At 32.0% G+C, this 27,151-nt stretch overlaps 1 protein-coding gene across 1 annotated transcript in view; it reads left to right on the plus strand.

Annotated features, from left to right (window-relative positions):
* Positions 1-27,151, plus strand: part of CFAP47 (cilia and flagella associated protein 47) — a 931,170-nt gene that overhangs the window by 258,166 nt on the left and 645,853 nt on the right. Inside the window, exon 29 of the mRNA XM_074210630.1 lies at positions 7,143-7,240. Within this exon, the coding sequence (XP_074066731.1) occupies positions 7,143-7,240 (98 nt within the window). The remainder of the gene's footprint in view (positions 1-7,142; positions 7,241-27,151) is intronic.

Consider the following 27,151-nt stretch of genomic DNA (forward strand, 5'->3'; position numbering starts at 1 on the left):
ATATAAATATACACATGTACAAATACATGTATTAATAGAACACCTACATATATCTCTTTGGGATTCAGACCTATACTGGTATTGTTCAGAAGAAAGGTATACACAGCTTTATAGCTCTTTGGGTATAGAAAGAATGTATCTTTTAATGGAACAGAATATTATAGTGAATTTTTATCCCAACATGGGGAATAAGTATTGACATTATATATATTGTCACACCCATATTGTAGCTTACTAAATATCTTGCCTGGAGAAATCTATGTGTCAAGTAGTAGGTAAGATAATATGTATCAGGGGAATATGACCTCCTGAAGTTTTCCTATGGGAATGTGATCTAGGGCATGTAGGATCTAATTCCATGAATAAAACATTTTTATGAGAAATGAGATCGTTATAAGAGGATGACTGAGAAATTGGTCATAAGAAAACTCCTCCAAATTGCCTTAAATAGAATAATCATCTCGAAGTGGTAGAAAACAGTGGTGGATTTAGAAGTCAAAGACCCACTTTTTACTTGTGTGTTTGTAGGTAAGTCATTCAATCTATAGCTGTCTTGGATTTGATGATTTTAAAGATCTTTTCCAGGTCTATTCTGATCTTATCAAATGTTACAAATAAACATCCCTCTCATAGCAACAATAAAGAATTTCCTACTAGAAAAATCAATAGAGAAACTGAGGAGATGAGTAATCAAAAAAGAAAATACTCTATACAATAGAAAATTGAAGTTGTTTGTTGTTTGTTTTGGCCTTCACAGGATGAAATCTTGACTTAGACATGAATTTAAGTGAGGCAGAGTTGCACAAAGTTGTCAATTCCTTTCTAGAGTCATCAAAGTCTAGTGGAAAGGCAAAAGTTAGGACATTTGGCACTGGTCTCAGATGTGGTAGATGATGTTGGCATCTTTGATGTCTGACCAAACTCCAAGCACTCCACAGCACCTGTTTCATGATTGTTAGAACAAATTGTTCTCACTCATGCATTATGCTAGGGAAATTCACATACTTGGATAAACTAACTCACTAACTCACCAAGATATTTCAGAAAGCTATCCTCACCTTGATTTAACCTGTCTGTGAAGATAATTTACCAGTATGTTGCTGCTGCACATGCAACAGCTTCTTGCTGCTACAGATGAGAGTTTGGTGAATCAGATGGACTTCAAAGGTGAATGAAGGATGGAAAGGGCTTGGTGATCTCTGACAAAAGGAAATCAAGAAAAGTAATGTCAGAAGAAAACTCCAGAAATGGAGAATAATTCTGTCCTGAAAAATGGAAGAACAAAAAAGAGACTCGAATGACTATAAGAATAATGAGAGTGGTTAAGAAGAATAACAAAAGAATTGATAGGAAAAATAAGGAGGGAAATTAGAGCTTTTGATAAAAAAAATTGAGACTACATAATTTAGAAAGGAAATTTGAATACCTTAGAGATACAATGGACATTCTGATAACAATAGAGACAGAACTTAAAATTTCAGTGAGCATGAGAAAAATTACAATCAGAAGATATTAAAATTTTAAAAATACATGAAAATAAACTTTCTACTTTGAAGGAAAAAAACATGATATATCATACCACATTTCATGAAATCACAAAATAAAATTGTCCTTAAACACTGGAACCAAAGGGCATAAGTTTATTATAGATTGGAATATATCGGGTATCACAAGAAAAGAATTCTAGGTTTAATTTATACAGAAATGTCATTGATATGCTCCAGAGCTCAAAAATCAAGAAAAGGTCAGGAAGAGACAGATTACCTATCAATTAACTCATGTTAACATTGTATTCAATATTAGTGAAAGAGGAATAAAAAGAATGCAATGTAATATAGAATATTACTAGAAACCAAAAATAACAGCCTTCAAAGTTGTCCATTAATCTTTCATTACAAAAATTAAATTTTTAATAGAATCAAAGATTTGTAAGAATTTCATTTGAGAAAATCAGAATTGGGTAAAACTTTCTGAAATGTAATTATTATAGACAAAATGAACCTGAGAAAGTTAGAGTTTGTCCAGTTCAAAGGGATTAAGTAATAATTCAGTAGTTTCATTTTTAAAGGAGGAGAAAACATTACTGTGTTTTTGCTTCTGGTCATTGAGAGAACAAAGAGAGATAAGCACTGGTCTAGGATGTTCGAAAAAGAAATACTTTTAAAAATTAGAAGAGATGGAAGAATTTAGCAAGAGTTTGAACTGAGTTGAGATGCGGGAGTGGGTGGGAGGGGAGGGGATCAGTGTGTGAACCAAAAGTTTGGGGAGGAGATTATCATAAGTAAAAATAAGTTATGGTTGAGCACAAGTCTGATTAAAAACAAAATAGAGGAGCAAGATCCTCAGGAGTAGGCATGGAAAGAAGCCTGTGACATAAGCTACAGATGGGATCCTATTTCTAGAACTGTAAAGGACCTCAGAAGCTGTCTAGTTCACTTAGTTTTACTGTGTAAACTTAAAGGCAGGAAGTTAAATGATTTACTCCACATCACATTGATTCCTAGTGCTGATTTTTTTAAAGAAAGAAATATAATCACAAGATAGCATTGAGAAGAAAACAAAATAATAGCTGTGAATCATGGACGGGATGAACACTATAAAATGTGAAATGTAGTCAAGTAGATTAGAAAATAGAAAGTCTCTTAATTTTTCCTGCATATAAAAGCATATTTAAAAGATGAAGATTCATACATTTTTCCAACTTTATCTTGGTGCTGATAAATTCAAAAAGTAATAGCAATGTGATCTCAGACTAAGCATCATTAAAAATCTCTTGTTAAGAAAAACAAATAGGAAAACCACATTGTATGCAGAAGCTGAAAGAACATGAGTATTAAGTGTATTTTCATTGAATAGCCCAGAATTTAAGTCAAGGATAACTAGATAGTAATATAATAATTATTGGTCAATATGTCTAACATATATATATATATATATATATATATATATATATATAAAATAGAAGCACAAGAATCAAAGTATGAATACAATGTTAGAAAACATTAGATGTGATAGACCTTTTGAAGTTATTAAATGAGAATCTTATTTTTATTATGACATCTTTGTATTAACCTAATTGTGAGCTAACAACTCATGCATAAAAGTTGCAAGGATAAATGCATCCTTTATATAGTGTAGTACAATAAAATTATAAATAATAAGGAAAGCATGAACAAAGAACATATACTTAAATTAGAATTAATATCTTAATTAATGAATAGATCAAAGAATATATAATATTCTTGTGAATGAAAGTTGTATTCAAGAAAATAGACGATTTGATAATACTTAAATTTGAAGATGACATAACCTGTTCTAAAGAAATGATTATACAACTAAAAACACCTCAAAAATTAACTAATTAAAAATCTTTAAGTGACCATAAAAGCATGCATTTTGAAAAAGAGGTAAAATTGAACACAAATACTCAGTAGAGTTTATTGAAATTGAATACTACTACAAAATTCCTATTATAAACACACATATCCAGAGTCAGCATAATTTTTGTTAGATTGAAACTAAAACATTTCCTGATATGATTAAAGTTAATTTAGAATGCCTTTTTCTCCACTTTAATTTCATAGAAAGTTGAAAATATAAGAATTAAGTATTAAGGCAAGAAAAATAAAGGAGTAAGCATTGGTGAAGATAAGACAAATGTATCTCAATTTCAAGATAATCTTATATTTAGATAATTCTGAAGAATCAAAGAATAAACAAGACAATTAACAGTTTCAGTAAAGTAGCAATAATATGATATATACATACATATATATGTGTGTATATATATATATATATATATATATATATATATATATATATATATATATATATGATTTAAGGATATATCCACAAAAACCATCAGACTTTTTGTAAGAAAAATTATAAGAAAACTTAAATAGAAATAAAAGAAGATCTAAACATTGGAGAAAAATCCAATATTCTTAGCTAGATCAAGTAGTTATACAAAATTAGAGCAAAATTCATTTGGATGATCAAATTTTCAAGAGCACCAAGGGACATAATGAAAATTAGATTGGAAAGAGGTTCTACCAAATTCATATATCTGATATTATCCAAAAAATTAGAAAAGTATATGATTGAGCTAGACCAAATAAGGAAGAATGAGAAATAACAGTACATAGCATTCAGATGTTTAATAAATTTAAGAACTCAAATTTTGGGGACTGGACCCCTTACTTATAAGATTTTTTGCACAGATGAGAAACTTAATTGAAAAATTCCAAAATCTCTCCTCCTTTTCCAGTGTCCACTAAACTATATTATCTCTAATAATATTGCTAATACACCATGGTCTGTTTCGAAAATGAAGGTCAAACATCATCATCATCATTTAAACATGAAGTCACATTAGTATTGTAGTTCAGAGTTGTTTCACAGTTGTTGAGTTGTGCTATTAAAACTATAGTATTAGAGATGTATCACAGAAATGATTTTCACAGCTAAAAATTTATAGTTGGAAAAGACCACATTTGCTACATGAGTGAAAAATTGTCTTTATATATGAAATTTTTTCATTCATTTCTATTCAGTATTATTCATTCATTTGTTGTTTGTCCTTCATTCTCGAAGAGAACCATAACTTCAAGAAGGTGATATGACTTTTAAGGGAACTGGATTTAAGCCAACTGGGCCTAATGGTTAGATATAGTTAAGGAAGACTGGAGATATCCCTTAGATGCAGTGGAAGACCTTCATCTTTTTAAGCTAGAGTCTCAGTTTAAATGAGGCAAGGCCCATTCAATATTTAAAGCTAGGTTAGAAATGAAATCGAAAGAAAAATAGTTTCTTTTACCTAGTCAAAAAAAATTTGAAATGATAGAGGAAATGCACACTGAGTTCCCTAATTTATGAAGTCAGAGGTCCATATATCGAATACATTTGGCCCCATACAAATGGAATATAAATGGAAGTCCTAAATCTTCTAAAATAGCAAGATTATTGGAGTCATCAGCAGGAAATGAGTTTAGTCAGGAAAAGCTTTCTGGAGGAAGTAAATTTTGATTTGAGTTTTGAACAAAAGAAGATCAAAAAGAAAGGTTGAATTAGAAGTAACATGTGAAAAAGGCAAGGAAAGAAGGAAAAAGCAAAGAATCTATGTGAGGAAAAAATAAATTGTTTGCTGTGATTAGATTCCTAAGCAGAATGGTAAAATCTTTCTTAGGAAAGATAATTACAGAAGTATGTGTTCAGTAGGCTGAAAAGGTCAGAGAGATTACTCAAGAGTCTATTAACATAATCCAGGTATGATGTATTTAGTATACAGATTAGGGTATAATTTAAACAAATTCCCATAAATATAATCTTATATTTTATTAGACCTTAATAATCTAGATCTAAATGATTAACTTAATAGTAATTTTATACTGTTTCTCCTGTTATGGGTAAGAGTTATATTCATTCTAGTTTTGTAGTAATGTCCATGCTAATATCTCATAAGCATAAATTGATATTATCATTGACCAGTGTCATTAGTCAAAATGAACGACATTCATTTTCTAGGTGTCTATCATTCATTTGAAGTGCTATAGATATATATGTTAGATAAGAAGGATTAATTATTGGTGTACAAATTCTTAACAGTTGTTTCTCAATTTTGATATGTATCTCTAAATAATTACATTTCATTAAAATTAAAATAGTTATTTAGTTTTGAGCATGGACCTGAATCAAATAAGGAACCAGAAATTATTAAATTTTAACTTTAAATATTTTAAACATTCAAAGTAGAGATTAAAATTTGTGATAATTTTGCTATATGATGATTAATAAGCAAATATCTAGTATAATTACTTTTGTAATGTTTACAACTTAACTAATTTTGTAAAAACAAAATACCTCTCTCACTAAACTTTCCAGACTTTACATTTAAATGATATTTGCAATAATGTATTTATCTTCTTGTCTTTTAGAGAAACTGAAGTGTTAAGAGAAATTAGACTTCATGCTAAGAAAGACTAGTTTTGATATGAAGGTTTAGCTTCTATTGTTACATAAACTCAATGTATATTCAACAATTATGCGTTGGTTCTATGTAAAGTATAAAAATGAAATTAAAATAAAAGTTTCAAGACTTTCTCTATGTGTATTAAATGTTTATGTATTTGACTGGACCCATGATTTCCTAAATTAGGGCACCCTTAGAGTGGGCTTTCTTCTACCACTGCAGTTTGTCATATTTTCTGAAACTTATAGTTTAATGTGTTCGAGTCAAGTCTTGAACCTATTAGCTATGTCTTCATTAGGCCAAGTTGCCATGTATGATATATATCCATGTGCTTATACATATATACCCATGCATTCGCATCTGTTTTTATGAACATATGCAATATTATGAACACGTCCTCAAGTATACATCTATAAGTATATAAGCATAATTATATATGATTAAAATTTGTATATTACATCCTTATCTAAAGTGTATATGTATCACTAAATTATTTTCATATCTTCAGGTAGAAGCACTGAGTCTGATTTTATCCATTTTGTTGTGCTTTATGCACCACTCAATACATACTTAGTGGTCATTATACATTTATAATAGATTATTGTCTCACATATTAAAAAAAATTCCCTTGACAAATTCCCTGAAAGGTTGATTAAAAATTCATTCATTTCAAGAAGTGTTAAAAAAGAAACAACACATTATATTTAGAAGAGAACAACATTTGTTTAATAAGAACTATGTCAATGAAAAATAAATTGAGATTAGTGAGATTGTGTTCCAAAGTGGGGTAACTTACTAAGCACTTACAATATGTTGAGGAGATCCTGAGAGATAAAAATAAGACAATTTCTGTTTCCTAGGGCCTTGAATTCTAATAGAGGGAAGTAAGGCATCCATATAAAAATTAATAATCCTAAATTTAAAGAAAAAATGAATGAGGCACAAAGACCTTTGGAAGTTCATAGGAACTATTTCTGTTCCTTTGAAATAAAAGTCCTTACAATGCAAATTAAATCTTATAAACTAATATATCTTCTAAATAGCTAATCTACATAAAATTTAATTTTTACAATTTTATAATTGGAAAAAATTCTGCATCTGTGATGTTTCCAATTTAATTTTCTTTGTCAACAAAACAAGATGACTCTCATTCTTTTTTCCTTTTTTCAACTAGGTCTGCCTCCACTTGAAAAATGGATAGTAAATTTTGATAAAGATCTTTTGGATGGTCTCATTTTAGCAGCACAGTTGGCAGCTTACTGTCCATTTTTGGTAAGATATTTTCATTCAAAATTTATAAATTGTATTTTAAAACACTGGTGTGTTTCAGTATGATTTTGATTTGAAAGGATAGTTTTTGATATTCAGGTTAGCAACAAATTCAATTTAATTAATTGTAACTCTCTTACTGGATTTTCTATTTTTTGAGAACAGAATCATGCCTCATTTTTGTTTCTCCCACATTACAAAATTTAGAGTTTCACAGACAATAAATGCTTAACAAATAACTTTGTAATGAATGAATGTGGTTTAATTGTAAATTTTAAGAAGCCAATGGAGAGACTAATCCAAAACGTTAGAATGAGAGAATCAAAAGCTGCCAAGTTTGTTATAAATTTCATGAAAAACTACAAATAGAAATATTATAGGGAACAAAAATGACTAATTAGGTCATTCCAAAAAATAAAATTAGCTCAGATAAAGAATGAGTAAAGTAGAATACTGATGTAATTAAGCAAAACAAGACATACTACAGAACAATTGAATCACCTCAAACAGCAGAAATAACAGAAATGGAAAAAGAAGCAAAAATAAAATTGGAAAGAGATTTTGGTTCAGGGTACATCAGAAATTCTCAACTAGATTAATTGATACATTTACAAACAAGTAAAGGAAAACTAGAAAAAAGTAAAAACAATCATATAAGGAAATCAAAAAGAGATTTTTAAAAGGGAATGAAATAATTAAGTAATACTGAAAAATACAAAAGAAACCTCAAAGTACCCAACATAAGACTTCTTACACAGGAAAACAGAATTCTACACAATGCACATTTGAGGTAAAATAAAATGTATTTAATTATCAAACTCTTGGAAAACATACAGACTCAGTTGATAGACCTAAATAATAAATCTTGACTTCATAATTTCAAGATAGCTGACATCTTAAATAATTTAGAAAAATAAAACAAAATGAATATTATGCTTTAGATAACCATCAGATAATCTGTTGAAAGCAACCAGGAAATGAAATATGAATAGGAAGAATTCATAGGATACTACCTAGATGATATTAAACTTTAATAATAAAATAGTATCACATAGTGGGGTCATCTTATCAAAATAACGATCTGAGTTTATATTCTGCTTCTGTGATATATTTTGGTAATATGAAATTCTCCTTTTCCCTAAAGCAAGTCTTTAATATTATTAAGTAACAAAACTTCTACCTATCACTTCAACATGGTTGAAGTCCTTGGGTATGGGCACTTGTCATGGGGTCAAAAGATGGGTACCAGTGAGGGTCTGCAGTCACCACTGAGACATCTTTCTTTATCTCTTACTTCATCAGAAATTGCCCTTCTTCTTGCTAAAAAATGGAGATTATCTCAAGACTATCAGTGTCCTTAAAATAACTTTTAAAGAGTCTGTTGGAGATTGGTTTCATTCAATTAAGTTTTATGAAACTCTTTCCTTATAGCCACACTGAGAAGTACTTCAAAAGTATTCATGAATTCATTAGTATGAGTAGTCTTTTAAGCAATACAGATACCAACATGTTCATATATGGCTATCATTAGAGTTTTCTGTCTACAAACCCCCATAATTTTTTTATGAGATCACACTATGTGCTACTGATCTTTTTTCTTCTTCTTAATATTGAAAATATAACAAGATGCAATGGCTATACCTTCCTCTAGGTATATTACTAGCACATTTTTGTTGTTCTTTGTCATGTTTCTTTGATGACATCTTTTACATTGCTTTCCTTCCTAATTTCTAGTTTGTAATATGACCTGCTCTCATTCACTATGTGCTTTGTTAGGTTATTAGTAGTACAAGTTTTAAAATTTTACAAAAACACTCAACATAAGAAGGTGGTCAATAATTTTCCACTTAACACTGTCAAATTATGAAAAGTACATTTCCCCTAAAGATATTGGAAAAAAGAATTTAAAAATGAATTCTACACTCAGTGTGCTCAATGAGAAAATATAGGACATGATATACTAAAATGTTTTATGAGAATTACAGAATATAAATTTTAAATATCATTATTCAATCAAAATTTATAAAGGAAAGTGTTTTACAAAAATAATTTCCTCTTTTTAATAAAATGTTAATACTTCATTATGTTTATATCTACATATAATCATTAATGAAACAATTTAAGGGATAACCCAATGTCTTAAAAGGTTAGATCCAACAGATTATATGGATAGAACTAAATGGGAAAAGTCATTCCAAAATTCACTTTTTTCCCAACATTCATAGACCAGGAAAACAATGTTCTTGCCCTGTGGGAGTGTACAGAAGACATTGGTCTATGTTGAAACTAAAAAAAAAAGATGTTAAGTAATGACTTTTCATAGTGCAGAAATAATCTATAAAATATTATTAAATAATGAGTCAACTGTAGCAGTTGAAGAGCATTGAGGATCTTAATTCTTGGAACTTGGAAACATGGGGATCATTTTGCAGTAACATGAAATGAGTATACTGTCTTTGCATTTCTGCTATAGTCAAATGAATATTATCCATGACAAAGGCCAAACTAGTCCATCTCAGAAACATGGTATAAAGTATGAGTAATAAAAAAGGGAATTAGGGATTTTAAGACAGAAAGAAGTTTGCGACCTCATAAGTAGCTCTGAGTCCTTGTGTCTGGAGCAAAGACAAGATGAAATAGTGATGGAGTCATTTAATGATGAAACCTTAAAATGTAAAGGATTTTTTATTTTCCTTAATGATAATTTTATTCTTCCATAGGCAGAAGAAGCAATCATTTATTCTGAATTTGATTGTTACCCAGAGGGAGGAATTAGATTTTGGGTAGAGATGATAGGGGAAAAACCTACTCTTAGAATTTGTGATAGAGGAAGATAACGATAGCTATGAATAATCTTATAGGTACTTTAGATTTTATAAGAGAAAATTTCAGTGTTCTGAAGAAATATAGATAAGATTCCATGGACTCAAGTTCTGAGCTCTGATAAATAAAATTCTAAAAACATACAGTATGGATAGGGGAAACTATTAAAGGGGACTAACATGAATGAACCAAGAACTCACCACCAACTTCAGATTTAAAAACAAAACAAAGATAAACAGAATAATGGAGGCAAGGGAAATTAATAGAGAATTTGTATAATTCTCTGGTGCAGTCAGATAACGTTCAGAATAAGATGAGATTGTTGAGGAAGGCTATGGAGGATCACTAAAGGAAAGAACTGCTATTCTGTGTGGATGAGTTGAAGATAACAGAGGACAGTACAGTTATGGATGCTTAATTATTTTACTTTTTTTTTCCCTGCAAAGAAGAATCATTTTTGGAATAGCAAGTAAAGAACAAATATGCAGATGAAGAGTTAATAACTAAGATAAAAAAGATTGTAAAATATGCCCCTGGTTTCCATTAATGAATTCAAGTTTCTAGGAACCATTGAATTAGATCCTTGTATCCTGAAAAACTTCTAATTGTGATTGCTAGGAGTAGAGAAGGTCAAATACAATCATGGTTATAGAAGAAAAGGAAGTACTAAAATTTCCAAATTACAGTTCAATGACATATATATGCTCTAGAACTTAGTACTAGAGAGTAGTTAGACTTGTAAATCTGAGAAATGTAGAAACATTTCACATAGGATTTAATAATAGTTAATAATCCTCTTATGTACCTCTTATAGACAAGATAGAAATTGCTAAAATAATAGGCTAATTTGGATAGTCAGAGATAGCATGTTTACCATATTTGCAGATGAAATAAAGCTTGTGAACAATAGCTACTATTTAGAACAGAAAAAAAAAACTTGAGAAAATAGAACATTGGGTTTAATCTACTATGATGAAACAATAAGAATAAGATAGCAAATCAGTTCAGAAATACAAAATAAGAATGACAAAACAATTATAAGAGATTGCTTGAAAAGATCAGCATTTTAATCGATTGTAAACTCAAAATGAATAGTCTAGCAGTCACAAACACCTATTGATCTTGGACTATGTTCAGGGTGATTTAAGAAAGATCCAGGGTTAAGTGGCTCATATCTATAACTTCATCTATAAGTGTTCTGATTGTTCTGAGGATCAAATGAGATAATATTAGCTCATAGCAGATACTATATAAATATTAGCTATTACTACTGTGGCCACTCTAACTATTGCTTCTAACTATTACTACTACTATTACTGCTGCTGCTACTACTACTACTACTACTAATAATAATAATAATAATGCCACAACTACTATTATTACCTACTATAACTACTACTACTATTATCACTACTACTACTACTATCACTACTACTACTACTACTACTACTACTGCTACCACTACTACCATCCCTACCATCACTACTACCACTACAACATCTGAAATAATATTGATCATAACAGTTTAGGGCAAATTAGAGACACTGATTAAAAATTTTTACCCTTAAATGAATTGCAGAATTGCAATTCTCGTCTGGAATATTATATACTATTATTATTATTATCATTGCATTACTTTTACATTATATTATATTAATTTAATTTACAAGCATCATTGAACAAGCTACAGAATATTCAAAGGAGGCAATAAAGAATAGCGAAGGATCCTCAGTCTATACCATTTAAACACCAATTAAAGGAACTTGAATAGTTTAGTCTGAAGAAGAAAAGACTCAAAAGGGACATTACAATATTTGAGGGACTATCATGTAAAAGAAGAATTAAATTCGTTTTTGACCATAGGGGGAAAAATCAGGAATGAAGGTTGAGATAAGATCAACAGAAATGACAGCAGAATAACACAAACAAACAAACAAATGAAGCTTCCTTTCAGAGAGGTATTCAGAGTTGGAATGGACTTTCTTAAGAGATAGTGAGTTTTCCTTCCTTAGGGGTCTTCAAGCAAGGCCTTGTCAGATCTCTGTTTGAAGATCCCATTTATGCCTGAGTTGGATGACTGCTGAAGCCTTTTCAAACTCTCAAATTCTGTTATTTTCTACATAACAGAGGACGAATGAAATGCTGAAGGGTAATTAAAAGTATTAGTGATGTTTAACCTGGAGGAGATATGACTGGAGGGAAATGAGTCTTTCTATTTAGTTAAAGGGATGTCATATGGAAGAGTAGACAATACTGTTTGGCTTCCAAAGGCAGAAATAGGTAAAAAGTTATTTTCAAAACTATCTGAAAATGAAAGTTCCACCTAAAAAGGTAATAGGCAGATGTCTCTTCTTTGGTGGTCTTTGAGCAAAATTTACAGATGATCCCTTTTTGAGTATATTGTAGAAAGCATTATTTATTATTCAGGTACAAATCTTATTAAATCACCTCTAAACCTTGACTGGTGTGGAAATCACAAAAGTAATAGGTAATGACAGATAGGAGCCAGGATGACAGTGTTAGGAAGCAAATTATTCTAAATAAATCTAGAGCAAATGATACTAAATAAATCTAGAAAATGTATCAGAAAAAAAATCACAGGGAGTCCTGAGTCTAGTCCAGTTAGTCTGGGGAAACAGAGAGAGAGAGAGAGAGAGAGAGAGAGAGAGAGAGAGAGAGAGAGAGGTCTTTGAACATTAGGGTCAGACCAAGATCACTAGAGAACCAAGGGAGAGCTTGTGCACTAGGGCAAGGAGAGGTCTCGGGCTCATACTGGACACTGCTACAAGAACAAGTACCACCTGGAAGCTTTTGTTGTCCACTACCCAGCTGTGTGTAATAGATTCAAATAGGACTGAGAAAGGGACCTATGCATGGGAGTATAGTTCCTAGGTAAGGAAGTTCTTGTTGAAAGAAGTTCAAAAGCAAGAGCAGCTACTAGTATTGCTCAGGTCCCAAGCACAGAGGATAGTCTCATTTTCAACATCTAGTCCAGTCTGCAGAAGAATAACTAGGGCAGGAATCTCAGATGAAAGTGAAACCTAGAGAAATGCCACTCTCAACCAACAGAATTTTCCAAGTAGCTTATAGAGGAACAGACTACTCTTTCACTGGTCTTGTGAAAAATTTTGAGAGCTTAGGCCAAGTGATCAGCAATCAGAGTTTGCTCTGAATCAGATCTCTTATGGAACACTTAAAGTTTACAGGTTCTCAAATTCTCTCTGGTGTTCTGGAATAAGATAACACCAAGAATGTAGCAACAGGATCAGTCCATAATCCGGAGGTGAAGCAGCTCCCAACCACAACAAGTCCAGTAAGGAAGCTGACTGGAAGAATGGTGAGAACAAAAAGAACCCCACCATAAAGGAATGACTCCAAAATATCTTCAAGCAATACCTCTGAGAAGAAAATAGCTTGAGAACAAACTTACCTAAAGTTCCTGGAAAAAAATCATACCAACCCAAAATTATCAAAGAAAAAGTGTGGCAAGTAGTCAGAATGAAAGAATTCAAGATTGAGGAGCCATAGCCAAGAAGATATATGATTTAACAAACACAACTATAAAGGAAGAGAATTTGAAATGTCATATTCCAAAAGACAAAGAATATGAGTTTATAGTCACAAATAACTAACCTGGCAAAAATGGACATAGTGCTCTGGGGGTGGGAGGAAATAGATTTTTGAAGGAATAGAAGACTTCCAAACAATCCTGATGAAGTCTAAAGATTTATCTTATCAAATTTATCTTAATTTGAAGAGTAAAGAAAAAAAGAACATGAATAAACAGTGATTTGCACTATTACATAAGGAAACATACTTCCCCAGGTAAGCTTTATCAACATATGAATTGATAGAGTTCAATTACAAAAGGACTGGGAGTGGTTTTGTTATTTCTTAATGAGATTATTGTTGTCCTTTCTCACAGAGGACCAGGGAGGTGATGCAAAATCACCAGTGAATCCAGGATCTGCAGAGGGAGACTTTTTTGATGAAGTTAAAGAGGCCATTCTTTGCCTCCTTTCTTTCTTATCTAGCTTAAAGACTGAATAACTATTGATTAGTCAAAATGATGACATTAAGAAGAGATTGGAGAGGAAGGGTAAGATGATTATTGTAGGGCAGGATGAGGGAAAGGAAGTTTAAGGAAAATAATTTCACATGATCACTTGTGTATAAGTAAATATCTATCTATATAAGGGTTTGGGAGATAGTGGTTGATATTTACACCTCACTCATTTAAACTGGTCGAAAGACTGAAGAATGAAGGATACATTGAAACAGAATTGGGTACAGAAATAGATTTCATTCAGTAGAGAAACAAGAGGGAAAAAAGGAGAAAAGAGGGAAAATTATGAGAGAGGATGTACAAAATTACAGGAAGCTTATTTTTTGAGGTGGCAAAAATGGGTATCTGAGATGGGTGACTATAAATTGGGAAATGAATGAACTGAACAAGTCATAGAATACTAGTATACTGAACTCTTAATCAGTAAATTCACTAAATATAATTTCTGCTACTAATTAATAATTAAACTGCTAACTCCTGATAGAAAAATGAAGGATTCATTTTGCAGAATCAGATTTTGTTGTCATAATCAATATGGAAAGGTTTTTTTTTTGATATTTTGTAATGGTTCTTTTGTTCCCCTCATGTCCTTATGTTTGGGGAAGTGGAGTTAGGTTGGAAAGGTCAGAAGCTGGATCTTGACTAATTAAAACAAAAAATTTTTAAGAAGAAAAAAGATTATAAGGTAATAATAATAACAATACAGAAATTACACATTAAATGTGAAGTATTGACACAAAGCATTACATATATAAATTCATGGTTTGAATGTCTATATTAATGAAATATAGAAAATTAAGTAGATTCTACTTAAAATTAGAAGGTAAACAAAGCAGCAACAAAAAAAGAGGTAACGAGATTTGAAGAGAGATTAATGCAATTGATTGATAAATTTTGAAGGTGTTTTGTAAAAAAAAGGCTAAAAGTTTTGATACCTATTAAATGTAATTTTAAAAAATTCCTTAAATTAGAAATAAATTAGAATAAGGGCAAAAGAAAAATCTAAATGAAATTGATGCTGAAAACTCAGCATAAAATACACAGTACTAATAAATAGTTTGACCCCAGACTATTAGAGAATCATTCTGTAAAATTATTTCTGGATCTAGAAGGATTCACTGGAAGCTTTTAATTTTTCATCTGTTTCAAAATATAATTCCTGCCATGATACAAACAAAGCTTTCATTCTTGAATTTAACAAATAAACTGATATATCATTATGATTAATAATGTGACCTAACCTGTGATAGTCTAACAGGAAGCTCCCAAATAAGGAAATTCAGTCTACCAATGCAAAGCATCACCTACAATGCAATTTATATCCTTAGAAATTAACCTAGGGGGTACTTAGAAGTTATGGTATACTCACAATGAGTAGGTAGGACTTCAATCTAAGACTTTCAGTTAAAAGTCAGATTCTTTGTCAGTTAATGAATCCTGACACAAAAATTCTATGTAAAATTCTTCCAAATTGAATATAAGAAAAAAATGCATTCTGTTCAAATAGAGATTGTAACAAGAAAGTAAATCACATAATAAATTATGTCATCAATAGGAAAGAGTATTTGAATCATACTAAGCAAATATATCAATAACAATGAAGATTAAAAATACTATTAAGATTTGACAATTAAAAATCCCATAATCTTCTATTGGTATTATTTCTGTTTAGTGATGAATTCAGAGTTCAGATTACAATGGGATGAGAAGTGAAGACTGGGATTGTAGGTTTCTTTTTCTTTCTACAGGAGGAGGGATATGGGATTATACCTTCAGGAAATAATAGGATCTAGTAAAGTATGGGGGGAGACTTGAACATTTGTGAAGGCAATAAGGAACTAGTGGACAGGGAGAGGTTGAAGACCAGGGAGGGGTGTTCATTGAGGTTGTGAACTGCCAGAGAAATAAAATCTAGGAGAAATGTAGTGGGAATGAATGTAGCAAGAAGGGTCACCTCATTTTCAGAAGTTGAGAAAAGGAGGAGAGTATAGGAAAATGTACTGGGTTTTGAAATGAAGAGAAAGGGGAAAGGGTGTGTTTTTTTTGGGGGGGAGAATTGGATTCTGATTCTCAACCAATGTATTAACTCCTGATTTTGTGATATCTGCAAATATGATAAGAATGTCTCTATATCTTTATCCAAGCCATGGATAAAACTATTAAATAACATGAGACCAAGAACAAGAAACCTGGGGTATTTCACTGGAAACCTTCTTCCAAGCTGGCATTTAGCCATTTTAGATCATTCTAATTTCACCTATATGTGTTATTATCTATCCAGTATCTGCCCATCTTGTCCACAGGAACAGAGAGACTGTAAAGTGATGCAGTGGAAGCATGTCTTTACATTATCAATCAATCTATTAATCCCTTAACTATAAAATTCGGAAATGATTTTTGTCTGGCATGATCTATTCTTACTCATTTTTTTGTTAAAGATTTTATTTATTTTGAGTTTTACAATTTCCCCCTCAATCTTACTTCCCTCCCCCACCCCCCAGAAAGCAATTTGTCAGTCTTTACATTGTTTCCATGTTGTACATTGATCCAAATTGAGTATGATGAGAGAGAAATCATATCCTTAAAGAAGATAAGAGATAACAAGATCAGACAATAAGATATCAGTTTTCTTCCCCTAAAGTAAAGGGAATGGTCCTTGAACTTCGTTCAAACTCCACAGTTCTTTAGCTGGATACAGGTGGTATTCTCCATTGCAGACAGCCCAAAATTGTCCCTGATTGTTGTACTGATGAAATAAGCGTGTCCATCAGGGTTGATCATCACCCCCACGTTGCTGTTTGGGTGTACAGTGTTTTTCTGGTTCTGCTCATCTCGCTCAGCATCAGTTCATGCAAATCCCTCCAGGCTTCCCTGAATTCCCATCCCTCCTGGTTTCTCATAGAACACTAGTGTTGTTCTATGACATACATAAACCACAACCATTCCCCAATTGAAGGACATTTACTTGATTTCCAATTCTTTGCCACCACAAACAGGACTTCTATGAATATTTTTGTACAAGTGATGTTTTTACCTGTTTTCATCATCTCTTCAGGGTATAGACCCAGTAGTGGTATTGCTGGATCAAAGAGGATGGACATTTTTGTTGCCCTTTGGGCATAGTTCCAAATTGCTTTCCAGAAAGGTTGGATGAGTTCACAGCTCCACCAATATTGTATTAGTGTTATTATTAGTGTTATTATTATAAGTAGTGAATTAGAGCAATTTTTCATATGACTATGGATTGCTTTGATCTCCTCATCTGTAAATTGCCTTTGAATATCCTTTGACCATTTCTCAACTGGGAAATGGCTTTTTTTAAAAAAATGAATCAGTTCTCTGTATATTTTAGAAATGAGTCCTTTGTCAGAAACATTAGTTGTAAAGATTGTTTCCCAGTTTACATTTCTTTTGATCTTGGTTGCAGTGGTTTTATCTGTGCAAAAGCTTTTTAATTTAATTTAATTGAAATCATCTAGTTTGTTTTTAGTGATATTTTCCATCTCTTCCTTAGTCATAAACTGCTTCCATTTCCTTAGATCTGACAGGTAAGCTAGTCATTGATCTCCTAATTTGCTTATACTATTGTTTTTTATGTCTAAATCCTGTATCTATTTTGATCTTATCTTGGAATGGAGTGTGAGGTGTTGGTGTAATCTAAGTTTCTTTCATACTAACTTCCAATATTCCCAGCAGTTTTTTATCAAAGAGAGTTTTTATCCTAATAGCTGGACTCTTTGGGTTTATCATACAGCAGATTACTATAATCATTTCTTGCTATTGCACCTAGTCTATTCCACTGGTCCACCACTCTAGCCAATACCAGATAGTTTTGATGACTGATGCTTTATAATATAATTTTAGATTGGGTAGGACTAAGCCCCCTTCTTTTGCACTTTTTTTTCATTAAATCCCTGGAAATTCTTGACTTTTTATTTCTCCATATGAATTTACTTACAACTTTTTCTAACTCATTAAAGTAATTTTTTGGAATTTTGATTGGCAGGGCACTAAACAGGTAGTTTAGTTTTGGTAGAATTGTCATTTTTATTATATTAGCTCTACTTATCCATGAGCAGTTGATGTTTTCCCAGTTATTTAAATCTGACTTAATTTGTGTGAGAAGTGCTTTATAATTGTTTTCAAAGTTTCTGAGTCTGTCTTGGCAAATGGACTCCCACGTATTTTATATTGTCTAAGGTTACTTTGAATGGGATTTCTCTTTCTAGCTCTTCCTGCTGTATCTTGTTAGTCATATATATAGAAAATTTGAGGATTTATGAGGATTTATTTTATAACCTGCAACTTTGCTAAAGTTGCTAACTGTTTCCAGTATTTTTTGGATGATTTCTTGGGATTTTCTATGTATACCATCATGTCATCTGCAAAGAGTGAGAGTTTTGTCTCTTCCTTCCCACTTCTAATTCCTTCAATTTCTTTTTCTTCTCTAATTGCTGAAGCTAACATTTCTAATATGATATTGAATAGTAGTGATAATGGGCATCCCTTTTCACCTCTGATCTTATTGGGAATGCCTCTAGCCTCTCCCTATTGAATAATGCTTGTTGATGGTTTCAGATAGATATGGCTTATTATTCTGAGGAACAGTTCATTTATTCCTACACTCTCTAGTGCTTTTAGTAGGAATGGGTGCTGTATTTTGTCAAAAGCTTTTTCAGCATCTATTGATAGGAACATATAATTAATGATAGCTTTGTTGTTGATATAATTGATTATACTAACAGTTTTCCTAATATTGAACCATCCCAGCATCCCTGGGATGAATCCTACTTGGTCAAAATGTATTATCCTAGTGGTAACTTGTTGTAATTATTTTGCTAAGATTTTATTTAAGATTTTTGCATCTATAGTCATCAGGGAGATAGGTCTATAATTTTCTTTCTCTGTTTTAACTCTTCCTGGTTTAGGTATCAGCACCATATTGGTTTCAGAGAAAGAGTTAAGCAAAGTTCCATCTTCCCCTGTTTTTCCAAAGAGTTTATATAGAATTGGAACCAATTGTTCCTTAAATGTTTGGTAGAATTCACTTGTGAATATATCAGGCCCTGGAGATTTTTTCTTAGGGAGTTCAATGATGACTTGTTGAATTTCTTTTTCTGAGATAGGGTTGTTTAGGTATTTAATTTACTCTTCATTTAACTTGGGCAACTTATATTTTTGTAAATATTCATTCACTTCACTTAGATTGTCAAATTTATTGGCATAGAGTTGGGCAAAATAATTCTGAATTATTACTTTAATTTCCTCTTCATTGGTGGTGAGTTCACCTTTTTCATTTGTGATATTAGCAATTTAGTTTTCTTCTTTCTTTTTTTAATCAAATTAAACAGAGGTTTATCAATTTTATTGTTTTTTCATAAAACTAACTTCTGGTTTTCTTTATTAATTCAATAGTTTTTTTGCTTTCAGTTTTATTAATTTCTCCTTTAATTTTTAGAATTTCTAATTTGGTATTTAATTGGGGATTTTTAATTTGTTCTTTCTCTAATTTTTAGTTACTTATTGAGTTCATTGATTTCCTTTTTTCTCTAATTTATTCATGTAAACATTTAAAGATATATAATATATCCCCTGACAGCTGCTTTGAGCGAATCCCATAGGTTTTGGTATGTTGTTTCATTTTTGTCATTATCTAGGATAAAATGATTAATTTTTTTCTATAATTTGTTTTTTGATCCACTCATTCTTTAAAATGAGGTTATTTAATTTCCAATTGGTTCTGAGTCTATATCTCCCTGGCCCAATATTGCATATGACTTTTATTGCATTTTGATCTGAGAAAGATGTATTCACTATTTCTACCTTTCTGCTCTGATCATTAGGTTTTTATGCCCTAGTACATGGTCAATTTTTGTATAAGTTCCATGTACTGCAGAGAAAAAGGTATATTCCTTTCTATCCCCATTCAATTTCCTCCATAAGTCTACCATGTCTAGTTTTTCAAACAATCTATTTACCTCCTTAACTTCTTTCTTGTTTATTTTAGGATTCGATTTATCTAGATCTGAGAGTGGGAGGTTGAGGTCTCCCACTAGTACAGTTTTGTTGTCTGTGTCTTCCTGTAGTTCTTTGAGCTTCTCCTCTAAGATTTTGGATGCTGTCCCATTGGGTGCATACATATTCAGTATCGAAATCACTTTATTGTCTACTGTAGGTTTTAGGAGAATATAGTTTCCTTCCTTATCTCTTTTAACACTATCTATTTTTGCAGCTGCTTTGTCTGAGATAAGAATTGGCATGATCTATTCTTGATATAGCCATGTTGGCTTCTTGTGATCAACATTTAGTTTTCTAGATGTCCTATAACCACCCTTTCAATAATACATTGTAGAATCTTATCAGAAATTGAAATAAAATTCATTGACTTATGTCTTACTGTTAAATTGATTATCTAAAAGGAAAAAAGAAAACTGAGGATAAAGTTACTGAGCCATTGATGATTTAAAATGCAAGGCTAATATTTACTTGTCAAATCAGAAATCAGAGACAAATGATTTATAAAGATGATGTTCATAACAAAAAAGAGAAATTAGAAAAATTATTGAATTTTATTTTGAGCCTAATTCAATTGGGCACAGCAAGTCACATGACTCATTAGCTTCTCTCAGACTTAATAAATAATAATAATAATAAATTATAATTAATAATCCTATTTCAGACATCCTTTCATTCAGGTGATACTTTTTGTAATCATAAAGTATATTGGGAAATTGAAACTCGAGGTTAGTGGTTAGAAGTCACCCCTCATCTTCTTTAGTAGAGTCCACTTAGACTCTAGGTAAAGAAAAAGAAAAGGGGGTTTAACCTCTCTGATAAATTTTCTCCATCTGATAGAAAGTGGAACTTGGTCTTTTGGCCAATACTTTATATTGGGTTGTAGTTCATCTTTTTTAGTACTTTAATTCATTAAATGTCTAGATACCTCATATTTATGTTTACTAAGGAGAGAAAGGATATTTTAATTGATTGGACAAAATACAAGAAATTATTGCAAACACAATCACTAGATTTGACCATACAAGGATGAAATATATTGCACAACAAAAACAATATGTCAATTAAAAAGAGCAGAAGCAGGACTTCTGGCCAAGATGGCAGAGAGAAGACAGGCACTGTGCTAAGATCTCCTGACCTTCCCTCATTTATAATATGAAACAAAACTCTTAACAGAAATTTGATTGACAAAACCCAGAAAAAGAAACTAGGAGAAGAACATCTTCCTCAAGGTATGTCTTTGGGGATCATGGGTGAGCTGTGTGCAGAAAGCAGACAACCTGCCAGGAGGGTGAGAGCCAGACTGGCCTAGGATCAATCATGGAAGCATTGGCTGTGGGACTGATGGTCTGGGGTGTGCTGGCAGGGCTGGAGGGTGAGATCCAGTGGAGAGTTGCAGACTTCAATCTGCTGGGCTCTTCTGGTCTGGAGGAACTCAGGCTCCATACTTTTACTTCAGCAGAGTTCTCTTCCCAGAACATACACAATAATAGAACCCCCTTCTCCCCAGACTCAGGTGTGGGCAGCAGAGTTCCCTCAGCTGAATAAGGAGAGTAATTACCTTGCAGGGCAAGGATAAAAGCAGCACCACCCACCTCCTCCAGGAGAAGGGAAAGAGACTCAAATCAAGGTCACAGACACTCCAGAGAAAGCAATCAGTGCACCCTACTGACCAGCCCACTTAGAGTTATTAGACTTAGTAAGCAAAGCCTCTAGCACCTCCTACTGATTGGCCCACTTGGAGTTACTAAACCCAGTGAGTAGGACCTGGCTGCATCAAAGTTAAGGGATTGAAGGACCAGGAATTGGATATACTTAAAAGCAAGGGAACTTGGAATTTACCCAAGAATTCACTATCCAGCAAAACTGAGTCTTCTCTTTCAGGGGAAAAGATGGACATTTAATGAAATAGAAGACTTCCAACTTTTTCCTGATGAAAAGACCAGAGCTTAATAGAAAATTTGGACTGAAAACAGGAGACTCAAGAGACACAAGAAAAGGTTAAAAAAATAAAAGGGTAAAGAAAAAAACTGCTATTCAATAAGATAAAACTGGCTATATCCCTACTTGGGTGAAAGACTCTAATAACTCTTGAGAATTGTAACTCTATTAGAGAGAATATACTTAGCCAGAAGGATTGGACACTCATGACTTTTCTGTGACTCAGACAGAATGATTTAAAAACAATATCTCCTTAAAAAGGGGGACAGTAAAGAGATGGGAGGATGGAGGAGACTGAATGGGGGTAAAATCTCATTACAATAAGAGGTGCAGAGGACCTACTGCCTGAATCTTACTCTCATCAGCTATAGCTTAAAGTTAACATACAGACATACACTTAATTAAGAAACTTATCTTACCTTTCAAGTATTAAAAGGGGAAAAGGGGGAAAGGGGAAAAGGGGAGGGGGAAGGAAAAGGGGAACTAACAGAAGGGAAGGAAGAAGCGGCAAAGGGATAGGAGGAAGAAAAGGGAGGGGAACTGGATATAGGAAGGCAAACACACTGAAGGGGATGGGATTCAGAAACAAAATACAGATAAAATGGAAAAAGGGGAAAATGCAAACAGAGGGAAGATAGCATGGAGGGCAATAAAGAGTTAGCAATTATAACTTTGAATGTGAATAGCAGAGTGTATTAAAAACCAGAATCCTACAATGAGTTGCTTATAAGAAACTCATTTGAAGCAGAAAGATACATATAGATTGAAGGTAAAAGTTTGGAGCAAACTATATTTTGCATCAGCTGAAGTGAAAAAAGGCAGAGGTAGCAATCCTTATCTCAGACAAAGCAGCTGTAGATATTGTTAAAAGATTTAAGAAAGGAAATTATATCCTCCTAAAACATACCATAGATAATAAAGTAATTTCAATACTAAATATGCATGCACCAAATGATATAGCATCCAAATTATTAGAGGAGAAGTTGAAGGAGTTACAAGAAGACATAGACAACAAAACTCTACTAGTGGAAGACCTCAACCTCCTGCCCTCAGATTTAGATAAATCTAACAATAAAATAACCAAGGGAGTTAAGGAGATAAATAGATTGTTAGAAAACATAGAACTGGGGAGGCTAGGTGGCGTAGTGGATAAAGCACCGGCCTTGGAGTCAGGAGTACCTGGGTTCAAATTTGGTCGCAGACACTTAATAATTACCTAGCTGTGTGGCCTTGGGCAAGCCACTTAACCCCATTTGCCTTGCAAAAACTAAAAAAAAAAAAAAGAAAAAGAAAAAGAAAAAAGAAAACATAGAACTATGGCGGAAATTGAATGGGGTAGAAAGGAGTATACTTTTTTCCTGTAGTACATGGAACTTACACAAAAATTGACCTTGTATTAGGCCATAAAATCCTTATAATAAATTGCAGAAAGGCAGAAATAGTTAATATATAGTTCTCAGATCATAATGCAATAAAAATCACATGCAATACTATTCCAGGGATAAATAGACCCAAAATTAATTGGAAACTAAATAACCTCATTTTAAAGAATGAGTGGATCAAGTAACAAATTATAGAAAGAATTATTTAATCCTAAATAATGACAATAATGAAACAAAATACCAAAACTTATGGGATACATCCAAGGCAGTTGTCAGGGGATGTATTATATCTTTAAATGCTTACATGAATAAATTAGAGAAAGAGGAAATCAATGAACCAAGCATGCAATTAAAAAAAATTAGAGATAGAACAAATTAAAAACCCCCAATTAGACACCAAATTAGAAATTCTAAAGATTAAAGGGGAAATTAATAAAATTGAAAGCAAGAAAACTATTGAACTAATAAAACCAAGAGTTTGTTTTATTAAAAAGGCAATAAAATTGATAAATCTCTGGTGAATTTGATTTAAAAAAAGAAAGAAGAAAACCAAATTGCTAGTATCATAAACGAAAAAGGTGAACTCGCCATCACTGTGGAGAAAATTAAAGTAATAATTTGGAATTATTTTGTCCAACTGTATGCCAATAAATTTGATAATCTAAGTGAAATCGATATTTACAAAAATATAAGTTGCCCAAGTTAAATGAAGAGGAAATTAAATATCTAAATAACCTTATCTCAGAAAAAGAAATTCAACAAGCTATTATTGAACTCCATAAGAAAAAATCTTCAGGGCCAGATGGATTCACAAGTGAATTCTATCAAGCATTTAAGAAACAATTGGTTCCAATTCTATATAAACTTTTTGGAATAATAGGTCAAGATGGAACTCTGCATAACTCTTTCTATGTTACCAATATGGTGATGATACCTAAGCCAGGAAGAGTTAAAAAAGAGAAAGAAATTTATAGACCCATCTCTCTGATGAATATGATACAAAAAAGTTAAGTAAAATCTTAGCAAAATGATTACAACAAGTTATCACTAGGACAATACGTTATGACCAAATAGGATTTATCCCAGAAATGCAGGGATGGTTCAATATTAGGAAAACTGTTAGCATTATTAATTATATCAGTAACAAACCTATCTGAAACCATATGATTATATCAATAGATGCTGAAAAAGCTTTTGACAAAATACAGCACCCATTCCTACTAAAAACACTAAAGAGCATAGGAATAAATGGATTGTTCCTTAGATTAATAAACAATATCTGAAACCATCAGCAAGCATTATATGCATGAGGATAGGCTAGAGGCAAGGATGCCCATTATCACCACTACTATTCAATATTGTATTAGAAATGTTAGCTTCAGCAATAAGAGAAGAAAAAGAAATTGAAGGAATTAGAATTGGGTAGGAAGAGAAAAAATTTTCACTCCTTGTGGATGACATGATGGTATACTTAGAAAATCACAAGAAATCATTTTAAAAAGTACTAGAAATAATTAGCAACTTTACCAAAGTTGCAAGATAAATGCAAATCTTCATCAATCCTCAACATTCCTATATATGACTAGTAAGATACAGCAGAAAGAGCTAGAAATAAAAAAAAATCCCATTCAAAGTAACTTGAGACAATATGAAATATTTGGGAGTCTATCTACTAGGGCAGACTAAGAAACTTTTTTGAAAACAATTAAGGAATACTTCTCACAGAAATAAAACCAGATTTAAATAACTGGGCAAATATCAACTGCTCATGAATAAGTCAATATAATAAAATAAAATGACAATTCTACCAAAATTAAGTTTCTTGTTTAGTGCCCTACCAATCAAAATTCCCAAAAATAATTTTCATGAGTTAGAAGAAATTTTAAGTAAATTCATATGGAGAAATAAAAATCAAGAAATTCCAGGAATTTAATGAAAAAAGTGCAAAAGAAGGTGGCTTAGCCCTATCAGATCTAAAATTATATTATAAAGCATCAGTCATCAAAACTGTCTGGTATTGGCTAAGAAATAGAGTGGTAGATCAGTGGAATAGCCTAGGTGCAATAACAGGAAATGATTAAAGTAATCTGATGTTTGATAAACCCAAGGAGTCCAGCTATTGGGATAAAAACTCTCTCCAATAAAAACTATTGGGAAAATTGGAAGTTTGTATGGCAGAAACTTAGATTAGACCCACACCTCACAGCCTATATATCATGATAAGATCAAAATGGATACAGGATTTAGACATAAAAAAATAATATTATAAGCAAACTAGGAGATCAAAGAATAGTTAACCTGTCAGATATATGGAAAGGGAAGCAGTTTATAACCAAGGAAGAAATGGAGAACATCATTAAAAACAAACTTGATAATTTTGCTTACATTAAATTAAAAAGCTTTTGCACAGGCAAAACCACCGTAAACAATATCAAAAGAAATGTAGTAAATTGGGAAACAATTTTTACAACTAGTACTTCTGACAAAGGATTCATCTCAAAAAATATATAGAGAACTTATTCAATTTTCTAAAAAAAACAATTCATTCCCCAGTTGACAAATGGTCAAAGGACATGCAAAAGCAATTTATAGATGAGGAAATCAAAGTGATCCATAATCATATGAAAAATTGCTCTAAATCACTACCTATTAGAGAAATGCAAATTAAAGCATCTCCGATGTATTTCACCTCACTCCTCTCAGACTAGCCAATATGACCAGAAAGGACAATGATCAATGTTGGAAGGGATGTGGGAAGTCTGGGACACTAATTCATTGTTGGTGGAGCTGTGAACTCATCCAATCCTTCTGGAGAGCAAGTTGGAATTACACAGAAAGGACAACAAGAATGTGTATCCCCTTTGATCCAGCAATATCACTATTGGGTCTATATCCTGAAGAGATTTTGAAAAAGGGTAAAAAAACATCATTTGTACAAAAAATATTCATAGCAGCTCTGTTTGTGGTGGAAAAGAATTGGAAATTGAGTGACTGTCCATCAGTTGGGGAAATGATTTAATAAACTCTGGTATATGTATATGATGGAACACTATTGTTTTATTAGGAACCAGGAGGGATGGAAATTCAGGGAAGTATGGAAGGATTTGCATGAATTGATGCTGGGCAAGATGAGCAGAATCATAACATTGTATACTCTAACAGCAACATGGGGGTAATGATCAATCTTAATGGATTTGCTCATTCCATCAGTGCAACAATCTCTGTATCCAGAGAAAGAATTGTAGAATTTGAACAAAGACTAAAGACCTTTATTTTTTTTTAAATAACGTACTTATTATGTAATTTTGCTATCTCTTATACTTTATTTTTTTCCCTTAAGGATATGATTTCTCTCTCATCACATTGAACTTAGGTCAATATATACCATGGAAACAATCTGAAGACTAACAAACTGCCTTCTGGGGGGGGTCCTGGGGATGAGATTAGGGGAAAAATTATGAAATTCAAAAAAATAAATAAATTTTATAAAAAATTATTTAAAAAAGAACAGAAGCATAAAGTGAACTTCTTTCCAGTGTTAAATAAATGTGTAACTTTCAGAATTTATAGGAAAATGATATATATCTCTAAGACACTTCCCAATGGAATAATGAAGTTTATGAACTCTTTATGTATGCAGAAATGTCAATTTTTAAAAAGCATGTGAAAAGTTCATCATATAATTCC

This window comes from Macrotis lagotis, chromosome 1, assembly GCF_037893015.1.
Source record: "Macrotis lagotis isolate mMagLag1 chromosome 1, bilby.v1.9.chrom.fasta, whole genome shotgun sequence".
Classification (NCBI taxonomy): Eukaryota; Metazoa; Chordata; class Mammalia; order Peramelemorphia; family Peramelidae; genus Macrotis; species Macrotis lagotis.